General features: G+C 44.7%; 1 protein-coding gene across 5 annotated transcripts in view; it reads left to right on the forward strand.

Moving 5' to 3' along the window:
* Cdk15 (cyclin dependent kinase 15) overlaps positions 1-27,215 on the forward strand; it is a 93,897-nt gene that overhangs the window by 39,980 nt on the left and 26,702 nt on the right. For all 5 annotated transcript variants that reach the window (XM_060368417.1, XM_060368414.1, XM_060368415.1 and 2 more), the window contains exons 9-10: positions 4,535-4,628; positions 12,258-12,321. In XM_060368417.1, coding sequence (XP_060224400.1) covers positions 4,535-4,628; positions 12,258-12,321 — 158 coding nt within the window. The remainder of the gene's footprint in view (positions 1-4,534; positions 4,629-12,257; positions 12,322-27,215) is intronic.

Below are 27,215 nucleotides of genomic sequence, written 5' to 3' on the forward strand. Positions count from 1 at the left end.
CTGGAATTATTGGTGTTAACGAGCTGCCGGAAGTGGAGGCTAGGAACAGAACCCGGGTCCTCTGTTTGAGCAGCCAGGGCTCTAACCACTGCACCACCTCTGGATCCCCTAGCACACTGACTGCCTTGATTGTGAAACACAGTGTCCCCTCTTCAGTGCTGACTTCAGGTGGCTGCTGGCTTTCCCATCATGGAAAGCATTCCCTGCCCCATTCTGCACTTCCAGGCTTCTTGCGGCAAACTTTCAGACATAAAACGTGGCCCAAGGAGAGTAACTGGAAATGTCGTGTTATTGCCATATATCATGTCACTGTGAGTTAACTTCAACAGTAAAAAATGAAATATGGATTCATTTCACCCAACAGAATTTTTATATGCTCCTCACATCTCTGAAACGCTAAAGACTCCTGAGATGGTTTTCTCCCCTAGGGGATTGCTGAAGGAATTTGAGGAATCTTTTTCTTCTGGAAGAATTTGTTCATGCTTAGAATAGAGAGAGAAAAAAAATTCGGAAGATAGCCAGAAAACATTGAAGCTGTTTGTTCTAACTTGAAGAGCAACGTTTGGAGCTATAAACTGACCCCTGCCAACTGCCAGCATCTGAAAAGTTGCACTATTTGAGGCCACCTGCTCTTTGCCCCCAACTGAGTGAGGCCTCCATCCCAGGGGCTGCCCCCTCCCACCCCATCCCATCTGCCCTCTGGTACTCACGGACTGGAAACCCACCGGAAGCACAAGGACATGAAGGGCGTAAGAAGAGTCACAAGAATGAAGACTGAAAACAAACCTGAGGAATCAAAGGAAGTAGGAACTGGCGCCTTAGCTGGACCTGGATGTGGTGAAATTTTAAAGCATTGCCTCGCCCTCCCCTACCTACCAGAGTCTGGGGTAGGCAAAATAGCCCTTAGTTTTGAGAGCCTGTACTTTTTGTTGTTTTCTTTTTCTTTTTTTAACTTTAAAAAATATGCATTGGTGTTTTGACTGCTTGTATGTCTGAGTGAGGGCGTCAGATCCCCTGGAACTGGAGTTACAGACAGTTGGGAGCTGCCGTGTGGTTTCTAGGAATTGAACCCAGGTCCTCTGGTACTCTTAACCGCCGAGCCCTTTCTCCAGCCCTTTGTTTTTTGTTTCTTTGTTGTTTTTTTTTTTTTCAGGTATGATTTCTTTATGTAGCTCTAGCTGTCTTAGAACTCACTTTGTAAGACTAGGCTGGCCTTGAACTCACAGAGACCTTACCTGCCTCTGCTTCCTGAAATTTTGGGATTAAAGGCATATGCCACCAAGCCTGGCTGTGACCTGGCTGTTCTTTATTTTGTTTGTTTGTTTGTTTGTTTATTTAAGTTTTTCCAGACAGAGTTTCTTTGTGTAGCCTTGGCTGTCTTGATTTTTGAACTGATCACAGGCCTGAGCCACTGCCTACTGCCAAGATTTATCTATTAATTTTATGCTCTATCTGTATGTACACCTGTAGGCCAGAAAAGGGCCTCATATCCCTGTATAGATGATAGTGAGCCACCATGTGGTCGCTGGGAACTGAACTCTGGACCTCTGGAAGAGTAGACAGTGCTCTTAACCTCTGAGCCATCTCTCCAGCCCCCCACTGTGTGTGTGTGTGTGTGTGTGTGTGTGTGTGTGTGTGTGTGTGTGTGAGTGACCCGTATTCTTAAGCTGAAAAAAACAAAGAAAAACTAACAGGGTTCTGAAAAACAAATTGCATAACAGGACGATAGACTGGATTTTTTTTTTTTCCAAAACAACAGTTATATCCAGAAATATCTTTCAGCTTTAAAACTTTCAGCTCAAACTCACTGACATATTTAGGTATCTACCTCTTTGTTTTAAATAAAGCATTAGATGAGATAATTAAATATTCATTTAGGCACTGATGGTACTTAATGGATCTTCCAGGTACTGAAACACAATTGATTCAGGATTTTGTCTTATTTGTAAAGCATCTATATAAGCATATATATGTGCATATACATATTGTATACATATGTATATAAGAGTATACATGCTATAGATAGTATATATGATATGTATATGAGTATCCTCAGACTCTAGATTTGTTCAATAAAGGTTTCAAGCTACCTTAAAATGCAAATGGGAAATTTTAACTAAACATTAGCATTTTTCCTCTAGAACACTAAGACCCCATGCTATTTTGTACTGCTTACATAATGGTCCAAATGTTCTAGGGTTTTTCAAAGTACACTTTATGTAACTTTGTACGTCATCCTTGTGCAGATGATAAAGGATGCATGAAATTGTCTAACAAAAAGACTTCCTTCTTGGTGTCCCACAGTCACAAATATAAAAAAACAAGGCGGGTCCCAGGCTGTGGCTTAGTGGTACTTAACTTTGAGAAGTCCCCCAAAAAGAAGATACCATGGAAAAGAGACCTTTTGTTTTAAGACAATGAAAGTTTGGGAGGATGGGAAAAACAGGAGAGCTGCAGGTTCATACTTAGGAATAACTATGTTGGGTCATTTTGTTTGTGATGGTGGGAGATGTTTTGGGTTTTGAGAGTGTTTCATTTTTTGTTTTTTGTTTTTTTAAGATTTATTTTATGTATATGAGTGTTTTATCTGCATGTACACCTGCATGCCAGAAGGGAGCATCAGATCACATTATCGATAGTTGTGAGCCACCATGTGGGTGCTGGGATTTGAACTCAGGTCCTCTGGAAGAGCAGACAGTGTTCTTAACTGCTGAGCCATGTCTTCAGCCCAAAATATTTTTAAAAGCCACAGAGGAATTCTTTTTTGTTGTTATTGTTTGTTTGTATATTGTTTTTGTTTTTTTGAGACAGGGTTTCTCTGTGTAGCCTTGGCTGTCCGGGGCTCACCCTGTAGACCAGGCTGGCCTTGAACTCACAGAGATCCACCTGCCTCTGCCTCCTTGAGTGCTGGGATTAAAGGCATATGCCACCATGCCCAGCTCAATCTTTCTTTTAACACATCTTCTACCCTCAGATAAAGCACAAGATAAGAATTAGTTTAAAATTTAATTCTCAAGAAATATGCTTTCCCCTATACAATCACTGGAAAGTAAACTAAACAGACTATGCCTAGAAAAAGTAAAAAGTTATGTATGAATACTATTAAAGGCTATATTTCAAATGAACCTCATAATAAATATTTACTACTATGATCATTTATAACAAAAATGTTTTACTTAAAATTTCTTCCTGATTACATCACACAAGGATGGCAGAATAAGTAAGGGAGGGGCTAGAGAAATGGCTTAGAGGTTAAGAGCACTCACAGCTCTTCCAGAGGACTGGGTTCCATTGCCAGCAGCCACAGGGCAGCCCACGACTGTCTGTAACACCAGTCCCTGGGATCTGATGCCCTATTCCTGGCCTCTACGGGCACCAGGCATATGCTTGGTGTTCCTACATATGTCCAGGCACTCACACATACACACTAAAAAAAAAAAAAAAAAAAAAAAAAAAAAAAAAAAAATCTTTGGAAAAATAAAAACTTACAGAATGGATGTCAGTGACTGAAGGAAAATCTGCACACAAGGTTTGCTTTGTTTTAAACCCCCGAGGAGCCAAATGGTTTGGAGAAGGGAATCAGACATGTTTAGCAACCGTCCTCAGGCAGGAGCCGAGAGCAAGCTAGCTGTATAAATGTGGAGGCACTGAGAAGCTCATTTGCGGCGACTCTTAGCTCTTTCATGGCTCATTTTAAGACTTGCTGCATCACCGGCTCTTAACACAGAGGCTGATACCGTGGGTTCGCGCAGCAGAGGCTCTGAACCAAATGCTGAATGTGCAGAAGTTTTAGGAATGCTCAAACCAATTTATTTCACTTCAATGTTCATGTTTTTTGCATGTACAAGTATGGTATATATTAGAAAGTAACCTATGTTTAATTACATTTATAACAATCCTTCCAGTAAGGATAAAATAAGCCTCTTGACCACATCATAATAGAATTTGCAAAGGGTGAGTGTGCATGTGTGTGCGTGTGAGAGAAAGCACGTGCGCGCGCGAGTGTGTGTGTGTGTGTGTGTGTGTGTGTGAGGGTTGCAATCTCTTTCCCTCCTGCTTCAGCCTCCCAGAGACTAGGAATATAGCGTGTACTACTATATCCAGGGATGCAGTCTTCAAAAACATTTTTCCAGCTTTTAATTGACACAGAATAATTGTATGTAGTTATGAAGTAATGTGTGCTTTTTTTTCTCTCCTAATGGCACATACCCTAACATCTTATGGAGGTAGCATCTTAGGTTTAATTATTTAAATTGGGTGCTTGGGGCTTTCCCACCCACAGGATGGAGAGCTGGTGAGCTGAGGTGCCTTAAGCTTTATAACCGGAGCATGCGCCGGACGGCAGCTGGCTTTGCTCTACGAGAACAAAATCTCTTTCCTTTTACTGTCCTCACTTAGGAACTTTCTGGCTCTGGGTTTTTAATAACACGTGGTCCGTATTTAGCAGTCTCCAAGTATTTCTCAGAAGGAGACACTGTAGATACTCAGTTTTATATGAACGGCCTCCTTATAGATGTCTTGCTTCCTTTGCCAGGGGCGCAGGCTGCATCTTTATTGAAATGTTCCAGGGTCAACCTTTGTTTCCTGGGGTTTCCAACATCCTTGAACAGCTGGAGAAGATCTGGGAGGTAAGACAAGAATCCCTTATAAGAAGAAAGGAACACCTACGTTACTAACTGGAGCCTGCTTTGCCTTAGAGATGAAGCAATCCATCTGCTCAAGAGATGGAGCTGGGCCTAAGACGTGGAAACTGAATCTGTCTCAGAAATGAGCTCCTTCGGTATGAGAGGCTCTGTAGCTCCTGCTGTCCCACACCAGCCTGTTAATCCACCCACTGAAGGCACTCGGTCCTCCTGCTTCCTATTGGCAGTATTCTGTCAGTTCCCAGCAGCTTCTCTGCCAGTACTGCCTCGACCTACCTGGGCTGTTAGCCTTCAGTTTTTAACTCTACATACATTTGGCCTGAACCTTCATCAACAGGAGATGCACATGGCATGACACCTAAGATGCTAAGAATGTTGGTGTGTGCGCACACACATATGTGAATGCGTGTGTGAGCGTGGGTCTGTATAGTGTGTACGTATGTGTGTATGGATGTCTGTATGTATGAATGTGTGTATAAGCGCGTGATAAATGTGTGTGTGCATAAACATCTGTGTGTGTGCACGTGTGTATGTATTCTTGTGTGTGGATATATGCAGGCATATGTGTGCTTTCATTTCTTTCCTTATCATTTTCTCTACTTTATTTGCGCTCTGATGTGTTTTGTTTTTCTGTGCTTTATAGACAATGATATAGCCATACTGTCTATTTACCTTTTTTTTTTTTATGCTTTTTCATATTTTGGTAAAGTATAGCTAACATTTGCCAGGTTGGTCAATGTATATCAAGTTAAAAACAGTTTTGATAAATTAGGATCTGGCTCTCTCTTGTCCAGTATATTGTAGGTAAGTAGCCATGACGTTCTCTATGTGTGTGTATATAGATGTGTGTGTATACATACATATAAATAAATATAACATGTAACATTTCAAATTCTTTCTTGCTTATACACACACATATATATACAAGAAAGAATTTCAAATGTTTTTTTAGTCACAAAAATGACCACTGTTTGAGAGAATAGATACATTTCCCTGATATTAACACCACACAGCGCGCAGATGCTGAATCTGTGGGACTGCAAGGTGATTCACTGGGTAAGGGCCGTCACCGCCAGGCCGGACACCCTCCGGCCCACACTGTGGAAGGACTCCCACAAACTGTCCCCTGATTTCCACACATGTGCCAAACCCAGCACACACAACCCAATCAGTGAAATCTTAAAAAAGTCACGCAGCACCCACTAAGCTCCAAGGCACCCTGAAAATAAAGGAGATGGGCAGCCGCGCTGTTTTAACAAGGGCACGGCTCCCGGCAGTCAGTGCGCCTGCACATCCGGCTGGCATCCCCGCGCTCACGTCCAGCACCTTCGCACCGTCCCAGTCACAGGCCCTGCAGCCGTAAGCGGCTCCCTGCGGCCCGCCCAGCTCAGCCTCTGAGAATCTCTCATCTACTCTCTGTCTGTGTGAATTTGTGAACTATCACACAGCTGACATTGTTGGAGTCAAACAGCGTTAGTCTCTCCAGGTCTGGCTTATGTCGCTGGGCATAATGTGTTCAAGGCTCGTTCATATTGTATGCGCATCAAGGTACCGTACGTGGGGGTTTCTATCAGTTGCTATGCGCAGTCCAGCTCTGTGTCTTCTCGTGAAGAAACGAAGACCTTGTATATAAATGAATCACTAACTTTAAATTAGCTTTTTGCCGCCTGGAGGATATTATGGGAAATGTGGGACAAATGGGAAGCATTCACAAACCAAAACCAAAGTTTTATTTTATTTTTTTCTAGACAAAAGACATATAAAAAGAGAGAGAGAGAGAGAGAGAAATCACACTTTAGATCTCTCCTTGGTTAATGTGATGCCTTTGTTTGCTACTTACTAGTTATGAAAATGGACAAAGTTCACATAACACCCCTTCTTATGTTTGTTTGTTTGTTGTTTTTGTTTTCTAAGACAGGGTTTCTCTGTGTAGCCTTGGCTGTCCTGGACTCACTTTGCAGACCAGGCTGGCCTCAAATTCACAGAGATCCGCCTGCCTCTGCCTCCCAAGTGCCGGGATCACAGGCGTGTACCGCCACACTGGCTCACATAGCATCTCTTACTCTTTAGTTTTCTCATGTACAAAATGAGGTTAGTCGTGTGATCTTGTAATCTCGTTGTGAGAACTCTGTGAGATGGAATGTACAGCTAAACCAGGTCACTGTCGGTGCTCAGTAAATATTCATAGCCCTGGAGACACGGCTCAGAGGATAAACACCACCGCTGTCAAGCTTGCCAGCCTGCGTTTGGTCCCTGGGACTTCATGGTGGAGGAAGAGAACTTTATGGGTGTACACACACACACAGAGTTGTGGGGGGAAGAATTGCTCTCTTGAATTCTCCTATAATCCCAGTGGTTGGAAGGCTGAGGCAGGAGGATGAGTTTGAGTCTAAGCTGTGCTGTGTAGCAAGTGCCAGCCCACTCAGGACTGCTTAGCAAGACTGTGTCTCAAGTATATATATATATATATATATATATATATTTAAACATACATTTGCTTTCTTTTTCATAAACTGTCGTAGGGATGTTTCTTGTTCTGCTCTTTCATTTCTGAGCTGTTACTCCTGTCCGTAACCAAGAGAACAATTAGCGCTGCTGGCCTTCACCCCGCAATGGCCCCTTACACAGTTGATAATTTTTTCTACCTAGTTACTTAATATCTATCAGACAATAATCATATATAAATATTCTTCAGAGACTAGGAGAAGCCAAAGGTAAAGGGGGAGAAGAGGACCTGAGGAATATGTTTTCCCACCAGGGTAGAGTGACGGCATACGTGAACAAACCTGAGGCGAATGTACTGTAAAGCATGTATGTGCAGAGAGCTCACATAAGCTGGTGCTGAGGGCGGCGTGCTGCTAGCATAGTTGAAAAATACCATATTAGAAAAGAATGTCGGTATAGCCACAGGTTCTATTAGTGTTCAGAGAACCGTGTATAAACCCGGCTTTGAAAAATATTCCGGATTTGGGCTGGAGAAATGGAAATGGCCCAGTGGTTAAGAGCACTCACTGTCTGCTCTTCCAGCCCAGAGGTCCTGGGCTTGATTTCCAACAAGCACTTGGTGGCTCACAACCGTCTGTACTGGGATCTGATGCCCTCTTCTGGCATGCAGGTGTGCCCACAGATACCGCACTCATGTATGTAAAATAAATAAATAACTTTTTTTTAAAATTTGGCACTATTTAAATAACCACATGCCTCAAAAACAGTCACTTTGCAATTCTTTGCATTTAGCACAGCACTCGGGAGTCAGGAAGGGAGTGGGCTAGGTGTTGCCCTGGCCCTGTAGTTGTTGGTCTTTGGTGATTGACACTGCCACATCACATGTGTGTGAGGCAGTTAATGAAAGGCTCCATGCTCAGATCTGGACATGAGGTCCTGGGAGACAAGTGCTTTGGCAGTTACCCCAATACACCCTGCCCAAAAAATTATATTCATGCCTGACTTTATCTTCTCCACACTGAAGTCAACCAGAGACTTTATTTTGACATTTATGACAACTTATTACAAATTTAAATCAAGTAAGCATGTCAAAAATAATGCTGGCCTGGAGTCAGAGCTCATGAGTTCTGAACGCAGCTCTGGCTTCGGGTAGAGCCGAGAACATGACTACACCCAAACTCTCCTGTGTCTTACTGTCTTAAGATGCGCCTCATTCTCTGACTCTGAGAGGTTACAGCCCCTACAAAGGGAAAACTGTAGCTCCTATCATTTTTAAAAGGATTTCTCTAACATGTGAGTGTGTGCAGGTATGTGCATGCGAGTGCCCGTGAGGGCCAGAAGAGAGTGCTTCCCCGTGTAAGTGTTGGGAACTGAACCCAGGTCCTCTGGAAGAATAGCAAGTGTTCTTAACCACCAAGCCATCCCCCTAGCATGGTAGTTTTAAATCATAATGTGCTCCTCTGTTCACTGGCTTTTCCCTTAGTTAGTTATTTCTGCGTGTTATAGCTGCATGGCTCGCTGTCGGCTTTCCCTTGTCCCGGGTAGATAGCTCTGTGCTGTCTAGCTCTGGCCTGCTTTACTTAACTCAGTCTCCTGTTACATCTGGCCCATATTCCAAGGGAAAATGGACAAAATTCCTACATTAGGGGACTTTGTCGTTGATTTACATGTATTTTTGGGTAGGGGAGGGTGCGCTACGATGACATAAACTCGAGATCAGAGGACAACTTGAAGGAGTCAGCTCTCTCCTACCGTGTGGGAACCCAAGGATCAAACTCAGGTCATCAGGATTGGTAGCAGGCTCCTTTTCCTGCTGGGCTGTCTCCACGGCCCAATAACTCTATGACGGCACTGTATCTCAAGCAGTTGAGGCTTCCTTTTTTCCTTAGAGTAATCAATGGTAAATGCTGGGCAACAGAAATAACTGTATCTCAGTTTAGTCTCCTTGTGCAAAATATGGTTGTAATCGGTATGGATTTAGGGCAGGAAGAAAGTCTTTGAAGGGTATATGAGGACAGAACAGATGTGAAAATTTTTCGTTTTTTTATTTTTTTAATCTTTTTAATTAATTTTATGTATATGAATGCTCTATCTTCATGTATATCTACATGCCAGAGTTGGGCATCACATCTCAATATGGATGGTTATGAGCCACCATGTGGTTGCTGGGAATTGAACTCAGGACCTCTGGAAGAGCAGCCAAGTGCTCTTAACCGCTGAGCCATCTCTCCAGCCCAAGTGTTTCATTTTTTAAATTATTTCATTTATTTATTGATTTATTTATTGCTGTGTTTGTATATGTATGAATGTTCATTCCCATACACATCAGTGGGTACAGCCTGTATGTTGAGATCAGAGGAAAACTTGTGGGAATCTGTTCTCGGCTTCCTCCTCAAACTCAGGTCATCAGATCCCTAGGGCTTCCCTGAATGCTGGGCATGCTCTCTACTGCTGAGCCGTTCCTTAGCTCCCAAAATGACATTTTGGAAGAATGGCCAAACCAAGACAATTAACATACACATCACTTTACACACACACACACACACACACACACACACACACACACTTGTCAAGGAGATGCTTTTTGAGATATTCCATGGTACATTTATGCTATCCTCCTGCTGCAGTAAATATGAACCCATCCCTTTGACATGCTAATTTGTTCAAATACATATGCAGTAGGGTAGATTAAAGAGTAGCTTTTTGAGGAGTTTCTGCCGATTTCCATCATGGTTGTACTAATTCATCGTCTCACCAACAAAGAGCAAAGGCTACCTTTTCACCATATCCTAACCAACACCACTCTTTTGTCATTGGGGGCGGGAGGAAGGGTGTTGAGATAGGTGTCAGGTAGGCCAGTCTTGACCTCCTGATGCCCCCAAGGGCTAGGGCTACAGGTGTGTGCCTGCCGCCATACCTGGTTTATGCAGTGTGGGGGATGGAACCCGGGTCCTCCTGCACTCTAGGCAAGCACTCCACCAGCTGAGCTCTTCTTTGATTTTGTTGGTGTAAAGCCACTCCAACAAACACACAGTGAAGTAATACTTCCATGGTCCTAACTATAGTTGTTGTCCTAACTTGGATTTCTCTGATGGTGAATGATGTTGGATTTTTTTTTTTCATGCCTTTTGGCCATTTGTGTGTCTTCCTCCGAGAAATGTCTGTTGTAGTTCTTTGCCCATTTTTTTTAATTAGGTGTTTTGTTTACTTGCTACTGAGTCCTCTGTGTTCCCTGTCCATGCTGGATCTCAGCCTCTAACCACACAGTTTGCATATGTATCTACCATTCTGCAGACTTTCTCCATTCCATTATTCCCTTTTCTAGAAGCTTTTTAGTTGTATGGAGTCCTGTTCATCTATTTTTGCTTTCCCTGCCTGTGCAATAAGTTAGAAAATCAAACAGATTTAGCTTCTGAGGTTGTATCTTACTAAATGAATTTTCGCTAGATGAATAATTGAATTTTTGTTTAAACTCCTAACATCTCAGTTTAATAAGCTTTTAGCATAAAAGTTTCCAGAAAATTTGGTATCCATCTGGCCTCAGTTAAACATAGTACAAAGTAATCAAGAAGTCTGGTAACTTTCACCTTCCAGAGAGCATGGATGTGGTTGGTCTTCATTTCCTGTATTGTTTCCTCCTCCTTCTGACTGTGCGTTTTTTCCATTGTGCTTTGCCAACCAACAGAAGATGAATGGGTACCCATGAGTCACACCCACTTGTTTACACATGCGTCTGTACAAATACAGATGACAGTAGGCTGAGAAAGAATTAGCTTCCCCTCCTCCGGGCTTCACTCACAAAAGAAGTCTAGTTGGTTTTTCAAAATGGAATCCAAGCTCCTCAGCATTCCCTCAGGCTTGGGTTGCTTGATAGGAAAAGCCTGTAATCCTCTCAGTCACTTCTCAGTTTGTTTAGAGACTAGATCAAAGCTGGAGGCTTTTACTGGGTGGCATGACTTTTCAAAATATATCGTGGGAGGGAAAAATAGCACTTTAGTGTCTTTTGTGTAAAGACAAGTGCAAAGACCCCACAAGCATACCTCTCCTCCGGGGACCTAGTCACCACACCGATGGATTTAAGGTCCTGCATTCCTCATTAATTATCTTCAGCCAGACAATAGCTTCCTGCCATAAAAAACCGGGCCAGTGTCTCTAGTCAATGTTTTACAGGAGAAATAATGTTCAGATACACTGCAGAGAAGAGCCACACGGTAGTGATGCAAAGCAAACTACTAGAACATGTCACAAAAGTCGCACGACCCAGTCTCTGCCACACAGCTGACCGTAGGATTTATGGTCACCTTCAAAGAATGCTAAGATGGTGTCTGCAGAGGACTGCAGTTGCAGCTCCATCCGAATTCCATTCGGCCTCATACTCCGGAAGACTCTTATTTTCCTGCCACACCCTCATTAGAAGCAAGAACTTAAAATGTGGACGTCTAAAGCTTAGGTCAGGGACAGCAAGATGGCTCGATGGGTAAGGCTTGCTTGCTGCATGAGCCTGGAGAACTGAATTTGATGCCCGGAACCCACATGAAAATGAAAGGCGAGAACCAGCTTCACAGAGTTGTCCTCGGCCATCTCCACGCGTACACGTGCACACACAATTTTTTTAAAGGCATAAACCAGCTCTGTTTCACATGATGTTACCGTTATAATCTGCTGGCGGAAAACCAGATTATAGTCTAAGCTGCTGGGCGCCGAGAAAACAAGAAAAATGAGATGGATTTAGTAGAAATGCAAAGGTTGGAGTGGGGTCATTTTTAGCCACCGTTCCGCTGCCGGGAGGTCAGTAATTTGAATCCTTCTGAATTTGAGCACAGCCAGGAAAAACTGAATGTCTAGGCCCGGGGGTAATTGAGGCCAGCGGCGTTTCCCACCAATAAGCGTATAGAACTGTGGTGGGAGGCGATGGACAGTCACTCCTGCTGCTTCATAGTCTTAGCACTTGGCGATCATGCAGTTGGAGTGAGCGGAGACACAGGCCCGGGACTGCGGGGATACAGCACTTCACACAATAAAAAAAATGTTGGAACTACTGTGTCTGGGCTGGTGCCGTGTGGCATCGCTAACTTCGGCCTTCCTCCCTGCTCCATCCTTTGTGTCTGTGCCTGCTCTATCCAGCTGGTTCCTTCTAACCTTTGTTTCTCTCTGTGTGTCTCTGTGCAGGTACTGGGGGTCCCTACAGAGGACACCTGGCCGGGAGTCTCCAAGCTGCCTAACTACAACCCAGGTAAGCTTCTAAACATTCTAAGGACTGGCAACGCCAGGAGAGCCTTGGCCACACAGAGTGTCAATCCTGTATTAAACCCAACCACACAGAGTACTCGATTTGTGTATTTTCCAACTCATTCTTTTGTTTGCTTGTCTAGTTATTTATTTAGAACAGGGTCTCGCTGTGTAGCCCTAGCTGGCTTGGAACTTACTGTGTAGACCAGGCTAGCCTTGAACTCACTGAGAACTACCAGCCTCTACCTCCCAAGTGCTGGGATTTCAGGCTTGTACCATCATGCCCAGCTTAACTCTTTTATTAAAAAGATATTGAAAAAGTCACTAAGGTGAAATCAGTTCTCCAATGCCATAAACCCCAGATAGTAAGGTGAAAATAACTGGAAAGGACAATTATCATGGAGTCTACATCCATTTCCAAGTAGCCCAGGGCTCAAAAAACAGCATGCTTTGAATCCCATGAGAAGGAACTGTTCTCACTTTTGAGCCCATAACTGTCACCAGGCTTATTTCCGACGTGATTGAGCCTTGTATAAAAGGAAAGTTAAAGCAACAGAGGGTGCAAGAGACAAGCTAGACCTAAGATAAGGCCGTTGAGATGCCACTAAAGAATTGTCTCTCTGCCCAACAACTGGTCATTTCTGTCACACGTGGTCGCCCACAAGTAGCTGCCGGGGATAGATAAGGAAGCCTTAGGAGTATTGTCCACAGAGAAATTCTTTGTGACGTGTGCCCCAAGCCATGGCTGATGGTCAGATCACCAAGAAGTCTTTCAAAGCATTGAGACAGAAGTGAGGAGACATCCAATGAGCCACAGGATGAAGATGGGGCATCTCAGAAGCCCTGAGATGCAAGCAAAGCCCATGCTGATGCTAACCTCTCCCCGGCAGGATTAAAGGAGAGGCACACGTGAACAGATAAGGACTTGACTGGGATGGAAGTCCTCTGAGCTAGACTATAGGGTTTAGATTTTCTTACACTGTCCCATTACTAAACCCCAAATTTTTCCAAAATTGTCATTATAGACTTTGACTTTGGTTTGAAGTTTTCCTGGAAAAGTTCTACAAGAACAAAAAATTGCAGGGAGACTTCAAAAGTGATTAAGGGAGAAAACAAAATTCCGGGTGTGGTACTATCAGCCCATAATCCCAGCACTTGGGAGGCTAGAGCTTGAAAAACTTGGAAGGAAGGGAGGGAGGGAGAGGAAAATGAGGAAGGGGCAAAGAGAGAGAGAGAGAGAGAAAGAGAGAGAACAAAGAACAGGAAGAGGAGAAATTGATGAAAGACATGAAAAGGAGTCTAGGTTTTTCCCTTTTTTATTCTGCATCTACTACTTTTATTCAAAAGCCATGCATAGCTACCAGTCTTTCCTAACTAAATAGTTAACAAAGTCTATGGAAAGCTAAAGACTAACTGTAAAGTCCTTTCAAGTCCTTTCGACCTCTTTGTAAATGATCATGTTCCTTGCTAAATCACCTTAAAGTCATTTTAGAACTGGCTTACTATTTCAACTATCTGTTTTTAGTCGTTTAACACTCCGGTCTTGAAGTGTAGAATAATGTCTTTCTCCTTTGGGGTGAGAGGGAGGTAAGAAAGAAAAGCTGTTTATGGAGGTCTTGGTCCAGTCTGCAATAGCTCCTAGCTCTAGTTGCCATGGTTTCCAGGAGAATCTCGTTCCCCTCATTTCCCATGTAGCCTGTAATCCCACCCCATCCCCTCTTCTTTGCCTGAGTGGAAATGGTCCAGTTACCTTCCTCTGTTCCCTAACACAGATAGAAGCAGAAGTTTAGAACCGGAAGCTGTTTGGGTACATATGCATACACAGTAGTTCTGGGAGCATCGGCGGCTACCCCAAACTTCAGATGCTTGTGTTGCAGGTTGGTTCAGGCAATAATGAGATATGCCCATGGCAGATGGTCATCAAAGCCAGGCACACTGCCAAATGCTTCCCTGCCAGATGCCATGCTAAGAAGATATCTGGGCTCTGCAAAAACAGAGAGAAATATGTCACGTTGTTCCTTTTGCTGTCAGGCTAAAGCAGGTTTTATTTTCAAAGAAAATTCTCCAGGCCCAATATCAACCGGGCTCATATTTTGGTTTCCTTCTGTTTAATTCAGAAAAATACAACTGGTTTTTAGTACTTTGTTTGTTTGTTTGTTTTTGAAGACAAAAACTGTGTGTAGTCTTGGCTCTCCTGGACTCACTTTGTATACCAGGCTGGCCTCGAGCTCACAGAGATCTGCCTGCCTTTGCCTCCTTGAGTGCTGGGATTATAGGTGTAGGCCACTGCGCCTAGCATACTTTTTATCTGCTAGATTCCTGCAAGGTGCTACAGTCCCTGGATGGACGTGGTGTGTTCTTGAGTCTCCTGCGCATGGGCTTGGATTCATTCCCCGGTTCTCACTAGGACTGCAGTGCTCACTAGTGGGACTGTTTCTGTGGGTTTGGGAAGCTTATGGCTGCGGGTCAAGCTGAGCATGAGAAGGGAGTCACAACCTTAATCATAGCCGGGATTTCAAACCCCACCTTTGGAAATCTTAACGTATCTAGCTTATCTCAGGCATAGTGTTGGTACTATATTAACACCTCAGACAAAAGGACCGTGTTTTAAAGAGGTCATTGAGAATCTTGTCCCGGGGGTGAGTCTTATGAATAAGCAAATCTCTCTTGAGGCATGCCCATCTACCCCCATTCCTGAGCTACTGCTGTTTCCACAGATTTGACCTGCAATAACTTAAATAACTTAATAACTGAACAGGAGGTGGGCACTAGAACATTACGAGTTACCTTCCTATCCCATGCACCCCTTGTCCTAGCAAACACTCCCTCTCCATCCTTCCCTCCGCCATACCCTTCCCAGGCTCTGGTTAACAGCTACTTTACTCTCTTTTTCTGTTGAGCCAACATTTACCTCCTGCATAGAAGTGAGAACATACAAGACTTATCTTCCAGTGCTCAGCTTAGTTCATTTAACCATGTCCTCCAGTTTCATCCATGTTACTAGAAATGACAGAATCCCATTATTTGTATGGACACATAGTATCCTATTAGGAGTACACAGCAATTTCCTGCTTCCATTTTTATTTCGGTGGATGCCTACCTTGGTCTGTGCCTTGGCTAGTATAAACAGTGCTGGGGTGAGCATCAAGTATAGCTGTGTACCCGATACACTGCCTTCAGTTCCTTTGGATATATGCCCAGTAGCGAGAATGCAGGGTCCTGGGGTTTTACTCCTGGTTTTCGTTTAAATAAATATTTGTACTGTTTTTCACAATAGCTGTACTCATTTACATTCCTACCAATGGTGAGAATAGTGAGAGTTTGTCTTTATCCATATTCTTACCCATATTCATCATTATCATCACCACCATCACCACCACCATCATCACCATCATCACCACCACCACCACCATCATCACCATCACTATCATCATCAACATCACCAGCATCATCATTGTTTGTGTATGGGGGTGCCTTTTTAGTTTTTGAGGACAAGATCATGCCATGTGGCTCAGGCTAGCTCAGAATTCACTCCGTTAGCCCACGCTGACCTCATCCTCAGTGATCCTTCTACCTCAGCCTCTCAACTATAATGTGTCACCATGCCCCACTCACCACTTGTCTTATGGATAGTGTCTATTCTAACATTGGAACTTGCCTCTTGGTTTTGTGATGCTCAAAAAATTCTCTGAGGATTACTGGTGACTGTTTTGTGTGTGTGTGTGTGTGTGTGTGTGTGTTCCCTGGCCATTCACATGTCTTGCTTGTTTGAGGAATATTCCTTTTAGTCATTTGCTCATTTAGAAAACTTTTAGCAGCGTAGCACAGCTGAAGGTGTTTGGCTGCCCTGAACTTGGGTGAATAGTCCAGTCTCTATCCAGTTGCTGCCGTCGTGAGGCCTTGTCTGGACTGTGTCTTAAGGAACCATCCTGATTCTGTTGGGGACATTAAAAATTTTCCCAGTGCTGACTCCTTTAAGTCCCAGCTTTCTCCCAGTTCTAGTGAGCCTGGCTTTCCCGGCTTCATACTCATCCCTGATTAAATCAGGAAGGCGAGTGGAGTGTATCACGTTCAAAACTGCTTCCTTCTCTCCTCCTTCCTTCCTTCCTTCCTTCCCTTCCTTCCCCACTTTAAGCAAGCTGGCTGAGAACTCTCTTTCCTCCACTTCAAAGGGCCAGTTGTCTTATTCTGATGTGGGCAGATTGAGAAGTAGGCTTTGAAAAATAGGCCCTTTTTTTGTTGTTTAATCTTTCCTCCTGGGATGGCTTTCAGAGCCGTATATCCAAGTGTCAGTGAGGGGGTTCTGACGAGCCCGGATTCCCAGACTCTCAGCAGGATCATCCTCTAACAGAAATATAAAAGTGAAATATTAAAAACCCTGGGACGTGAACTCCATCTGCAGAGTAGCCAGGGCCTTGCCTGCTTGTACCATGGGAAAAAAAAGATCTTGAAAAAAGAGGGAGGAGAAAAAGGTCTTTGACTAGGAGGTTTACAGGTTTAGCAGAGCACAGTAAGTTCCCCTCAAAGGAGTGGGTGTTGCTCTGCGCCCCCCCTAAAACTCTCATCCTTTGACTCAGCCGCCAGAACTCCCCCGCCTCCCCCTGCAAGGCACCCCCTTTCTCATGCTAACTGAGGTGTCTGTGATTGGCTGGACAATAAACTGGTCACACTTGCTAAAGGACTGCTATCTTTCACACAATTAGCCAAGACACATTAATCAAACTGACGGGCACTGAGGCTGCCGGCCTCTTGCAGCGGGGGAGGGGAGAAATTTTGGTGACCCTTCCTAAGCATCCTGAAGCAACGACAGAGTCCGGGAGGGGATTCTTCTGCCCAAATGTCTGAAGAGGTTAAAGCCCCAACTGACGGGCTATCCGGGATGTGGTGAGTTTGTGGCACAGGAGATGCCAGAAGCTTAGAGCAAACCAGATGTTCGTCTTGGCTAAGATCTGCTGATGCAGAGACAGTGGGTGAATTTGAGCAGCAGGCGCCTGAAGGTGTTTTCACAAAGGTCCTCCAGTCTTTGTACCTCAGTTCCCTCCATTCACAAGAAAACACAGTCAGAGTCATTTGAACCTCAGGCATGCTGGGGCCAACTAAACAGAGACAGTGTGGGCTTCCCCATCCAGAGAGGAATAAAGGCTACAGGAGAAGGGAAGCAGGCTCAGTTAAGGCTATGTAACAACCTAAGTACCTGAGGAGCATTAAAATATAGTTCATCCTGAGAGGGAAAGAAATGTAAGCATTTGCGCTGTTGATCACCATATATATATATATATATATATTTTTTTTTTCTTTTCCAACTCCCCTTTCTCTAGATTTTCAATGGCAACAGGCCATAGGGGCTTACGTTGGAGACCCGTTTGCTACAAAATCATGTAGGGCTTTTCAGGGACTCAGCTAAATATTTAGACGTGTCTCCGTTAAAGTAAACAGAGGCCGGCTCCTCTGGAGGCTGTCCAGGCGAGGTCTCATTAGATGGGAAGATCGTGTGATAAAGAGGAACTTTTTCTCCTGCCCACATGATCGCAGCGCAGTTGTGGTTTTTAATGTGTCAGGGATTGTTCCGTCCAGCTCCTTTTGCTCCCCTGAAAGGGTCTGTCGGGGCTCTGTTTGCTTCCTTAAACACAGTTTCTGAAAGCTCTCATGCTGTGTGAGCTCAAATCCTAGCATTAATGTACTGCTGAGTTCATTTCACCACACTCAAAAGCGCTGAGTTTAAATCCCTCTCAATTCCATTTGAGGCACCAGAAGACTTTATCCTTCTTCGCTAATGGTTCCAAGTTTACATCTAGATACTGGGGGTCAAGGACAGGAGAGGATTTAGAAATAACAGTGCGTGACATTAGTCAATACATTTGCCAAATTGGCAATTAGTTCCTGATGCGCGCGCAAAGCACTTTACTCCCCTCTCTTTGATGCCTGTTCCCACAGAGAAGCGAACAGCGTCCGGCTCGGCCTTAGGACTTTTAAAGAAATATCCGCTGAAAAGCTCGCCCGAGTTGCCTCATGAGCTCAGCCACAGGGAAGCATCCGGGATTAGGCTGGTTTTCAGTCCCAGGAAAGAACACCTCATTTGGGGAGTTATTCCACTGGAGGAGTTCAGTGGAAGTCAAAAGGCAAGAAAGCAGCACACACAAAAATCCCCCAGGCACCCGAGTCTGTGCCCTAGGGACTGGAGCATTGCCTGGCCTGTTGTTGTTTTGCTGTGTGCCTGCTTTTGCAGCGTTTGACCGCTAGGTGGAAGCAAGAAATAACTGGGATGGACTAGTGACAGCAGCTGTCAGGTGTTGAGGCCTCACTCCTGAGTCCCGAATTTAAAACCGCTTTAAGATGTTCCCCGTATGCATACGCTCTCAGGGCTCGATTGTGCAGACAGGTGATGCTACATGGACTAAGCATGTTGTATTTATGTACTTAGGGATAGGTCATAAGTTTGAGGGAGATAGAGATGGGGGGTGCATGCAAAGGGTTAGAGGGAGGAAAGAAAAGGGGGGAACGCTGTAATTATATCATCTCAATTATATATGTAGGTAGGTATGTGAATATACATTCACGTATGTATATATGTAGGTGTGTATTGAAGACAGGATAGAGCTCAGCTGCAATTGACACCACGGTGGGAGTCATGCAAGAGATAGAGATCGGGTTGAGAATGCTCCTCGCCCTGAATGGGACGGTAAAGTGCTATTACGCCCTAGGCTCTCGGAACTCTGAGCACGTACGTTGCCGTGAACGCAGCCTAACTCTGCCTCTGCTTTGGCGTCGGCTCAGTCGCATGAGGTATTTGCTGGGAGACTTATTCACAGGGCCGGACTCAGAGGGAAGGGGCTACTTTCTGAATTGAAAGCCCCAATTTCCTCCATTCATTGTCTGGGAGAATTTGAGGGAGTTCTTATTTTCAGCTCTCTGGGCCACAAAGTGGGAGCTACCCTATCACTTAAAGCATATCCCCCATGTCCGAGGCAAAGTGGGAGCTATCCTATCATACCCCCCGTGTCCCAGGCAAAGTACATAAGTGTATGCATATATAATGATATGTATACACAGTGCATTATAGATTATCTACAACATATATTACACATAATCGTTAATCTCTACTACTGCTGGCCTAGGTCGTTGTTGGGAGAGGTTGTGCCATCTTACAGATGGGGACATTTCCCCCCCAGGCTCACAGAGAGGCTTTTCCTGATCGCAAAGGACGGACTCGGCACCCAGTTTTGCTCCTTCTGTTTCTCATGCTGTTTTCCCGTCCCATGCTGAAGCATGGTGCTGAAAAATTATTGAACTGCCACAGAGCCTAGCTTTGCAGAAAAAGCCGATCAAGGTTACCCCCATTCTCTTGGTCATGGTGTTCAAGTTCAGCTGCTCAGTGATCCATCGTGGTTCAGGCGCCACGACAGGTGTGTAAGAACACACTGCCTCTCTTTTTATATTTAGAACCTTAGAAATGCTGACCAGCCTCCTCCAGGTTGTCCAGCGTCCCTGTGGGCACTGGGACTGACTCTTGGTTTGGGCTTGCGTGGGCCCGAGCGTTGTCTGGATTCCCACATCGTTAAAGTTGATGTTTGGTTTTCCAGCACCGGCCTACGTGTGTCTGCGTGCCTGGTAAACCTGCCCACGTCTGTTCCCCACATCTAAATTGCTATCAGGTGCCTACCCACCCACCCTGTGCCCGCAGAGGCCTCCCTGGGAGAGCCCTGGTTCTCCACCAACCACGGAATGCAGTAGGTCACTTAAATTAGCTGTCTCGGCATCTTCGCTGCTTATTTTGCTCAAATGTGTTACAAAAGAAAGATATCTGGACTGTTCTAGGGGTCAAACCAGCTACTTCCGGCCCTTCTGGTAGAATTTTATGCATGCCCCTTAACTGGCACATAATATTAATCAATAGATAGTTGTGAAATGAAACCATCTTACTTTGATACATAACCACCTCATCAAATGGGAGCAATGTTACCACCCATACCTCATGTTTTGGTTGTGAGCCTAGCCTTAACAGCTGAGCCATCTCTCCAGCCCCCAGCCATACCTGATAAATGAGAGCTGTGGCTCTCGCCTTTAATCCCAGCCCTCGGGAGGCAGAGGCAGGCAGATCGCTGTGAGTTCAAGGTCAGCCTGGTCTACAAGGCGAGTCCAGGAAAGCCAAGGCTACACAGAGAAACCCTGTCTCAAAAAAATAAATAAATAAAGCAAACAGACAAACAAAAGAAGCAGATCTCTGCTGTAGAGTCACCTAGCCAGGAAGCATTTGAGCCAGTACACCCAGGCTCATTGGATCTGAAGGCGGGCATCATAACAGTATCCCATATGCACGCATTATCAAGCTGTAAAGGTTGTCTGGTAATGAAACAGTGAAGTGCCGTGCACAGGGGACAAGCTAATGATACTCTTCCAGGCCCATTTTGGGATGATGTCTTTCCATCAAGCCTAGATTTCTGAAGCTAAGTGTGGCGTCTGGAATGTACTGTTCCTTTCCTAGGACTCCAGCAGCCCTCCCTTGCCACGGCTGATGAAGCCACAGGCATTCAGGGATCTGTGAGCCTGACCGGCTCATTATGATATCACTTCAGGAGCGCTGCAGAAAGCTCCTGGGGAGTTTCTATTAACATCTTTATTAACCCGTCCCCTATGCCAGTCAGTGAAATCAATTTAGATACACAGCCCACTTTGATCTTCATTAATAGTTTCTTCTAGTTTCCACATTTATTTTTGGTTTTCTCATCTTTAATTTATTTGGTAGCAATTATTAGTTTTTAAGGAGTGGGAGTAGATGAGCTTAAAGTAATTAAGTTTAAGAAAATTACAAGTGAAAGCAGGTAAAAATATTTTTAATATAAAACCGTGTGTGTGTGTGTGTGTGTGTGTGTGTGTATGTGTGTGTATATAAAGTTTTTTATTCATTTGTTTTGTTTCTTAAAACAGGGTCTTACTCTGTAGCCCTGGGTAACCTGCTATGCCCAGGCTAGCCTTGGACCCACAATCCTCCTGCCTCAGCCTCCCAAGTGCTGGAATTACAAGAGTATACTTGCATACATAGATTACAGTTTGTGCTTATTAACTAAGATAAAATGTCAAATATTAAAAATAAACACGAAGTTAAGTCCTGCCTTGTTCCTTCCCAGCTCCAAGAAGGGTCTAAAAAGCACTAAATGTAATTCATGGAACTGGCTCAAACCAGAGGTCCCTTTCACACTCTCAGAAGACACAGAAATAGACACAAATGTGAGTTCTACAAGTAAGAGGTAGTAAATTTATTCCATTCTATTTTTTAATCCAAACCTCAACTCTTCTTATTCATCCAGCAAGTATTTATTGAAGGCAGGAAATATAAAGGACCATAGCATGGATTCTTGCTTTCAAGAAATATGGTCCAGGAAATAAGGAAGTGAACTAGTCATACGATGTGGAAACTATACAGCAGCAGGTCACCCAGGGACCATCAAGGACTCTGGGGAAGGCAGAGCTTAATTTAAGGTATATGAGAGCTGTGAACGTAGTCTCCACGGTGATTAGAGAAAGGTAACAGAGGAGGATAGCTGTCTCCAGGTGAGCAAGAATGTATGTGCCAGATGAAGGAGCCAGATGCTGGGAACAGAACAGCAGGTGTACTTAGGCAACTGCTCTGGACACCTAAACTGTTGCTTCCCTGAGGGGGCCATTGCAGGAGAGGAGGCCGGTGGGTGGGCGGGGCCCACTGAGAAGTACATGTTGACCTATAAGGAAACAGAGGACACACAAAGGGTTTGATCTATCAAGTCTTAATTTCTAAAGATACTCACTCGGGTGACAAGATGCAGAATTGAAAATTGGTGGTAGGTAAGACCAGAGGCAAAGTGGCAATGCTTTAAGTCCTGGGAGACAAGCCAGGTGTCAGTACTGGAGTAGGGACAATGAGGAAGGAAGTCAGAAGTTGTGACTAATCAGATTTGAATTGTGAAGGGGGAAAAATCTGCCTCAATGGTGAAAGAAAGAGAGCCCCTTCCAGCCGATCAGCCAATAGAAAGGCAGGAGGGGGTGGCCGGGGACCCACCTCTGGGAGGAGGAACAGGTTTCTTAAAGCCAAACCCAAAGCCAGCCTATGGTAAGATCCCAATCTAGAAATACAGACTAGAAACAATTGCCAAGGACCGGGAAAAGGGCCTTTGGAAGCTGAGAGGAGAACCAGAGTGGCTGCAGAGGACTAACAAGTCATTGTTAACAACAATGCCACGTGACCTTAAGCTTCCTGGGGACTGCCAGGTGTGTGCTTAGGGCTGACATGCTTGCAGAGGCTACAGCAGAGTGGCAAATGCCCAACGACGCATCGGAAAGTGTGGTCAAGCTCAGGCATCCTTTGTGAGCGTGGACAGACAGTTGCCAGGCAGTGTCCCCAAGCATGGGGACAGCCTTGACTACTGAGATTTGCTCCTGTGTCTCCAACCCCAGCGGTCAGGCCTGGCTTCTCTTTCTTCACCTTAGGAACAGGCCTCAGAGGTGGGAGTGGCCTTGCAGTCACAGGAAGTTTTGGTACAGGGTCCCCCAAACAACAAGCCATGCATACAGACTGGAGTGTGGGCCTCATGTGCCAGGGAGCCCCGTCCGTGAGTGGCCTGGCTTTTACAGCCGAGAACGTGATCTCTCCCAGAGATCCTTGAAGTCCGACAAAGGTCCGGGAGTCAAAGCCTAAACACGTTTCCAAGCCAGCTCCCAGAGAAAGAGTGAAACCAGCAGCTGGGGGAGTGGGGGAGGGTTAAACCGGATGGGAGTACAGGTGGACACGAAAGCGCTGCAGATTTTTGCAGAACCCTCTAAACGTTACTGCTTGAGATAGCGAAATCAGGCTAACAGCGTTATCAACTATATAAACAGGTGGTATCTCAAGAATGCATTGTGTTCAGGAAATTCCAGGGGTGTAGTTCAGTAGACTGCACCAGAAGATAACCTCAGGACGTCGGCAAGACTATGGTAACCAGGGAATGTTTTACCCCGAGCCAAGGCTCCAAACGGCCAGGTGAAGTTTATCAACTGATCAGTCAACAAATCTCGGGTGACTAAAGGTTCCCACACTTGAGTCCAGTTGTGAAATGAGTTCTATGAAACACTGATGGACCAAACAAACAAACAAAAAAACCTGCGTTAATCTTTTATGATAACAGCTGCTCTGCCCTCATTTGAAATTGGCTTCGTTTGGAAATTTAAATATTCTGCTTCTCCGGGTCACTTTTGCCTGAGTCCCAACTGAACTCAAATGAGAAGGAGGAAAAGCCACCCTAATGACTTACTACCATCGCTAGACTTATTTATTTATTTATAGAGGCTGCTGAAGTCAGAGAAACAGACCCACCTAAAATGGTGCTGTTTTGTAAGATGCCCGTTTGTCTGTGAACCTTTCTCTCATTGATTGCTCGAAACTTAGCTACTGGGAAAAATCAATGGCAGAGGCAAGGTCATCTGGGTATTGGCATCCAGGCGGGAGGGTGGGTCACAGGCTGGGGCTTGCCTTGGCTACCCTGCAGCTGCCCAACTGACCATGGCTGCTTTGCTGAGGTGGCTACAGAGTAGATGTGGGAAGAGTCAGGATATGCAGAACCAGAGGGCTCAAGTTCAAAATGTTGCCCTCCCAGGGGCCAAGGGCATCCGTTTAGGAATTCCTGAGAGCCTCTTTTGCCCTTGTCATGTCTCCTCTTTCCTGTACTGAAGAAACAAAACAAAACAAAACAAAAAAAAAAAACGTACTAAGTAGGAGTCTGATGTTACATTCTGCAATTTTTATGTACACTGATTAATGGAATTCTCACAACAGCCTTCTAGAGTTGTCGCAGATGAGGAAGTGAGGCTCGGGGAAGCGGGCCAGAGCTGCTGGCAAGTGCCAGACCCTGCTTTCTTGGCTGGATCGGCAGGCCTCCAGGCTTAACCTCACTAGAAACATCTGGAGCCTATTAAAGACCTAATAACAGCACAGCAACCAACCAATGGGTGGCCCCTCCCAGACCTGTCACGTCGGGCTCCCTATGGGGCGGAGCCAGGCTGCCTCCTTTTAAAAGCTCTGCAGGTGAGGCCGCCCTACCCTGTTGGCCGGTGCTCCCCCTCCTGAAACTATGTTCAAGAGCAGAAGGAAGGGAAGAAAGGCAGAGACCGATAGCTTTTGAGTTCCTACTCGCCAGAGGTGGTATCTAACCTTCCAGGAAACCTGAAAATGATTCTCATTTACAGCTCCACAAACTTTCTGTAGCTTCCTCAACCCCCCAAGTCCCAGAGCACCTGAATGGCAGAGAGATTTGAGCTGGGATTTTGTGTTCATGTTACTAAACCCCGCTGTAAAGAAATACCTAGAGCTCGAGAGAGGTCTCAGAGGTAAAGAGCACTGGCTGCTCTTCCAGAGGACCCAGGTTCTAATCCCAGCACCCACATGGCAGCTCACAACTGTCTGTAACTCCAGTTCCAGGGGATCTGATGCCCTCTTCTGGCCTCTGTGAGTACCAGGCACATACATTTATATGTACAGGCAAAATACCCATACATATAAAATAAAATAAAATAAAATAAAATAAAATAAAATAAAATAAAATAAAATAACAAAAAAGGAAGCAATATCGGGGGCAGCAGGATGGCTCAGCTCTGGCTGTGTAAGCCTGACAGCCCGAGTTCAACTGGACCCGGTGGTGGAAGGAAAGAACTGACCCCCAAAATTTGTATGCACAGTGATGTTCAAACACCCATATCCACCCCCACAAAAATCAAAGCCAACGCCTCTTACGTTGAGTACACGAAACAAATCAAGGGCAGGTGGTCACCATAGATGATGGTTTCGATGAGAGTGACCCCATGTATTTGGATGCTTGGTCCCCAGTGAGTGGAGCTGTTTGGGAAAGGTTGGGAAGGGTTGCCTGGATGGAGGGGGTGTGTCCCTGGGGGCGGGCTTTGAGGTTTTGAAAGTCCGCGCCAAGCCAAGCCCGGTTAGCTATTTCTGCCTTGTGGCTAAACCTCAAGATGTGAGTGCCCAGCTGGGGCTCTAGCCTGCCTCGCTGTCGCCATGTTCTCCACTGTGAAGGCCGGGGATTCTAACCCTCTGAAGCTGTAAGCCCAGGAAACTCTTGCATGAGTTGCCTTGGCCATGGTAGCTGAGCAAGGCGATAGAAAAGTAACTAAGCCACCATACTTGAAGTAACTTGCTGGAAATCCCAGTGATTTTGTTTTGTTGGCTGGAAACTGGGATGTGATTGAATGAGGGACCATTTCTTTTTTTCTTCTTCTTTTGGAAGAGTGACAAACAGGCAGCAGGAAGTAGTTTATAAATGAACTCTAACAAATGCCGGATAGTGGTGTTTTAATTATTTTGTTTTTGTTTTTAGTTATTTTGAATGCAGGCACAGGCTAGTAAACAGAGTAATCTTCTACTGTGACCCCTTGGAGTCCATCGAGGGCACTCAGCTCTTAGCTGCATGGTTCTGTAGGGGTGGACCTGACCTTGGAAACTCAGTTTCCACAACTTATTTTCCTCCTTTCTTCCTTTCTTTTTTTTTTGTTTTATTCTTCCAAACAGCGTTTCTCAAAACAGGGCTTCTCAGTGTAGCCCTGGCTATCTAAGAACTCACTTTGTAGACCAGACTGGTCTTGAACTCAGAGATCTGCCTCTCCAGTGCTGAGCCTAAAGGCATGCGCCATGGCACCACAGCTTTCTTTAATCACTCTTTTTACTCTACAACTCAGCACTACAAATAAACTTTTAATTGAACTTACTTTTGGGACTAAAAATAACAGCATCATCACTCAGAATCCTCAGCACGTGAGCCCATTGCCTGACAGAGTGTGAAGTGCTATGTGAATAATTGTTATAACATAATAGCATAGTTTAGGGAATAATGACAAAAAATATCTGAATGGGTTTTCTACACTTGCCCTAGCAATTTACTTTTTAATTTGTTTGTTTGTTTGAGACAAGGGTCTCCTTACGTAGCCCAGGCTGGCCCTGAATTGCCTCAGTCTCCTGTCTCAGGATTATAAGTTTGAGCCACTATGCCTGGCCCAGCAACTAAAAACTGCATACATTTTAAATTCATGATTGATTGAAGCCATGAGGAATTTTGGGGTAGAAGCCTTCGGATATAGAAAGCTACCTGCATATACTTTTTATTTTTTGAGAAAATAAATACATAAGTGTGAAGACCGAGTCCCTCTAAGCCCAGCCACTTACATACAAGCATGTGCGAGAGTTACAAAGCAGCTGTTACCTAAGGATGATTCAATTCTTAACCATGATACACAATCTTGGTTCATTCCATTTACACAGAACCCGGGCGAAGAGATTTTTAAAAATCAAGATAATCGCATTTTAGGTCCAAGAAAAGGAAAAGCTGGTGGTGCCATTTTAAATTGGAGCTGAAGTATTTCTCCTCAGCCTGGATCACAAGTTTGAGGCCACCCTGAGTTCCTCATCTCAAGGAAGAAACAGGGAAAGGGCGTGGGGAGAGGAAAAGAGGGAGGGGGACTTGATGAGTTGTATCACTGGCATCCTTCATGGCTTCTCTTGAGGCCCTTTCACGTATTAGACTTCCAATTACTATTTCACAGTTTGCTTGTTTTTCTGGGCCCCATAGGTAGTGTAGGCCGGCCTACAGTTCCCCACCTTCTGCTCCTGCCTGCCAAGTTCCAGGACTTGTGCCATGGCATGTGCTACCACACCCAGAGGTCAATTATGAGTTCTTGTTTGTTGAAACAAAGTCTCTCTATTTAGCTTTTGAATTTGTGGTAACCCTCCTGCCTCTACCCCCCAAGAGCCAGCAAAGCTGGTGCTAACTCAACCAATTTAATTATTTCTAAAATGTAAAAAAAAAAAAAAAAAAAGTCCCCTTTCATTGTGGTTTTAGCTTGGGTTGGCACTAATGTATTAACCAAATGCAAAAGAAATATGCATGT

Source organism: Meriones unguiculatus, chromosome 15 (assembly GCF_030254825.1).
Source record: "Meriones unguiculatus strain TT.TT164.6M chromosome 15, Bangor_MerUng_6.1, whole genome shotgun sequence".
Lineage (NCBI taxonomy): Eukaryota > Metazoa > Chordata > Mammalia > Rodentia > Muridae > Meriones > Meriones unguiculatus.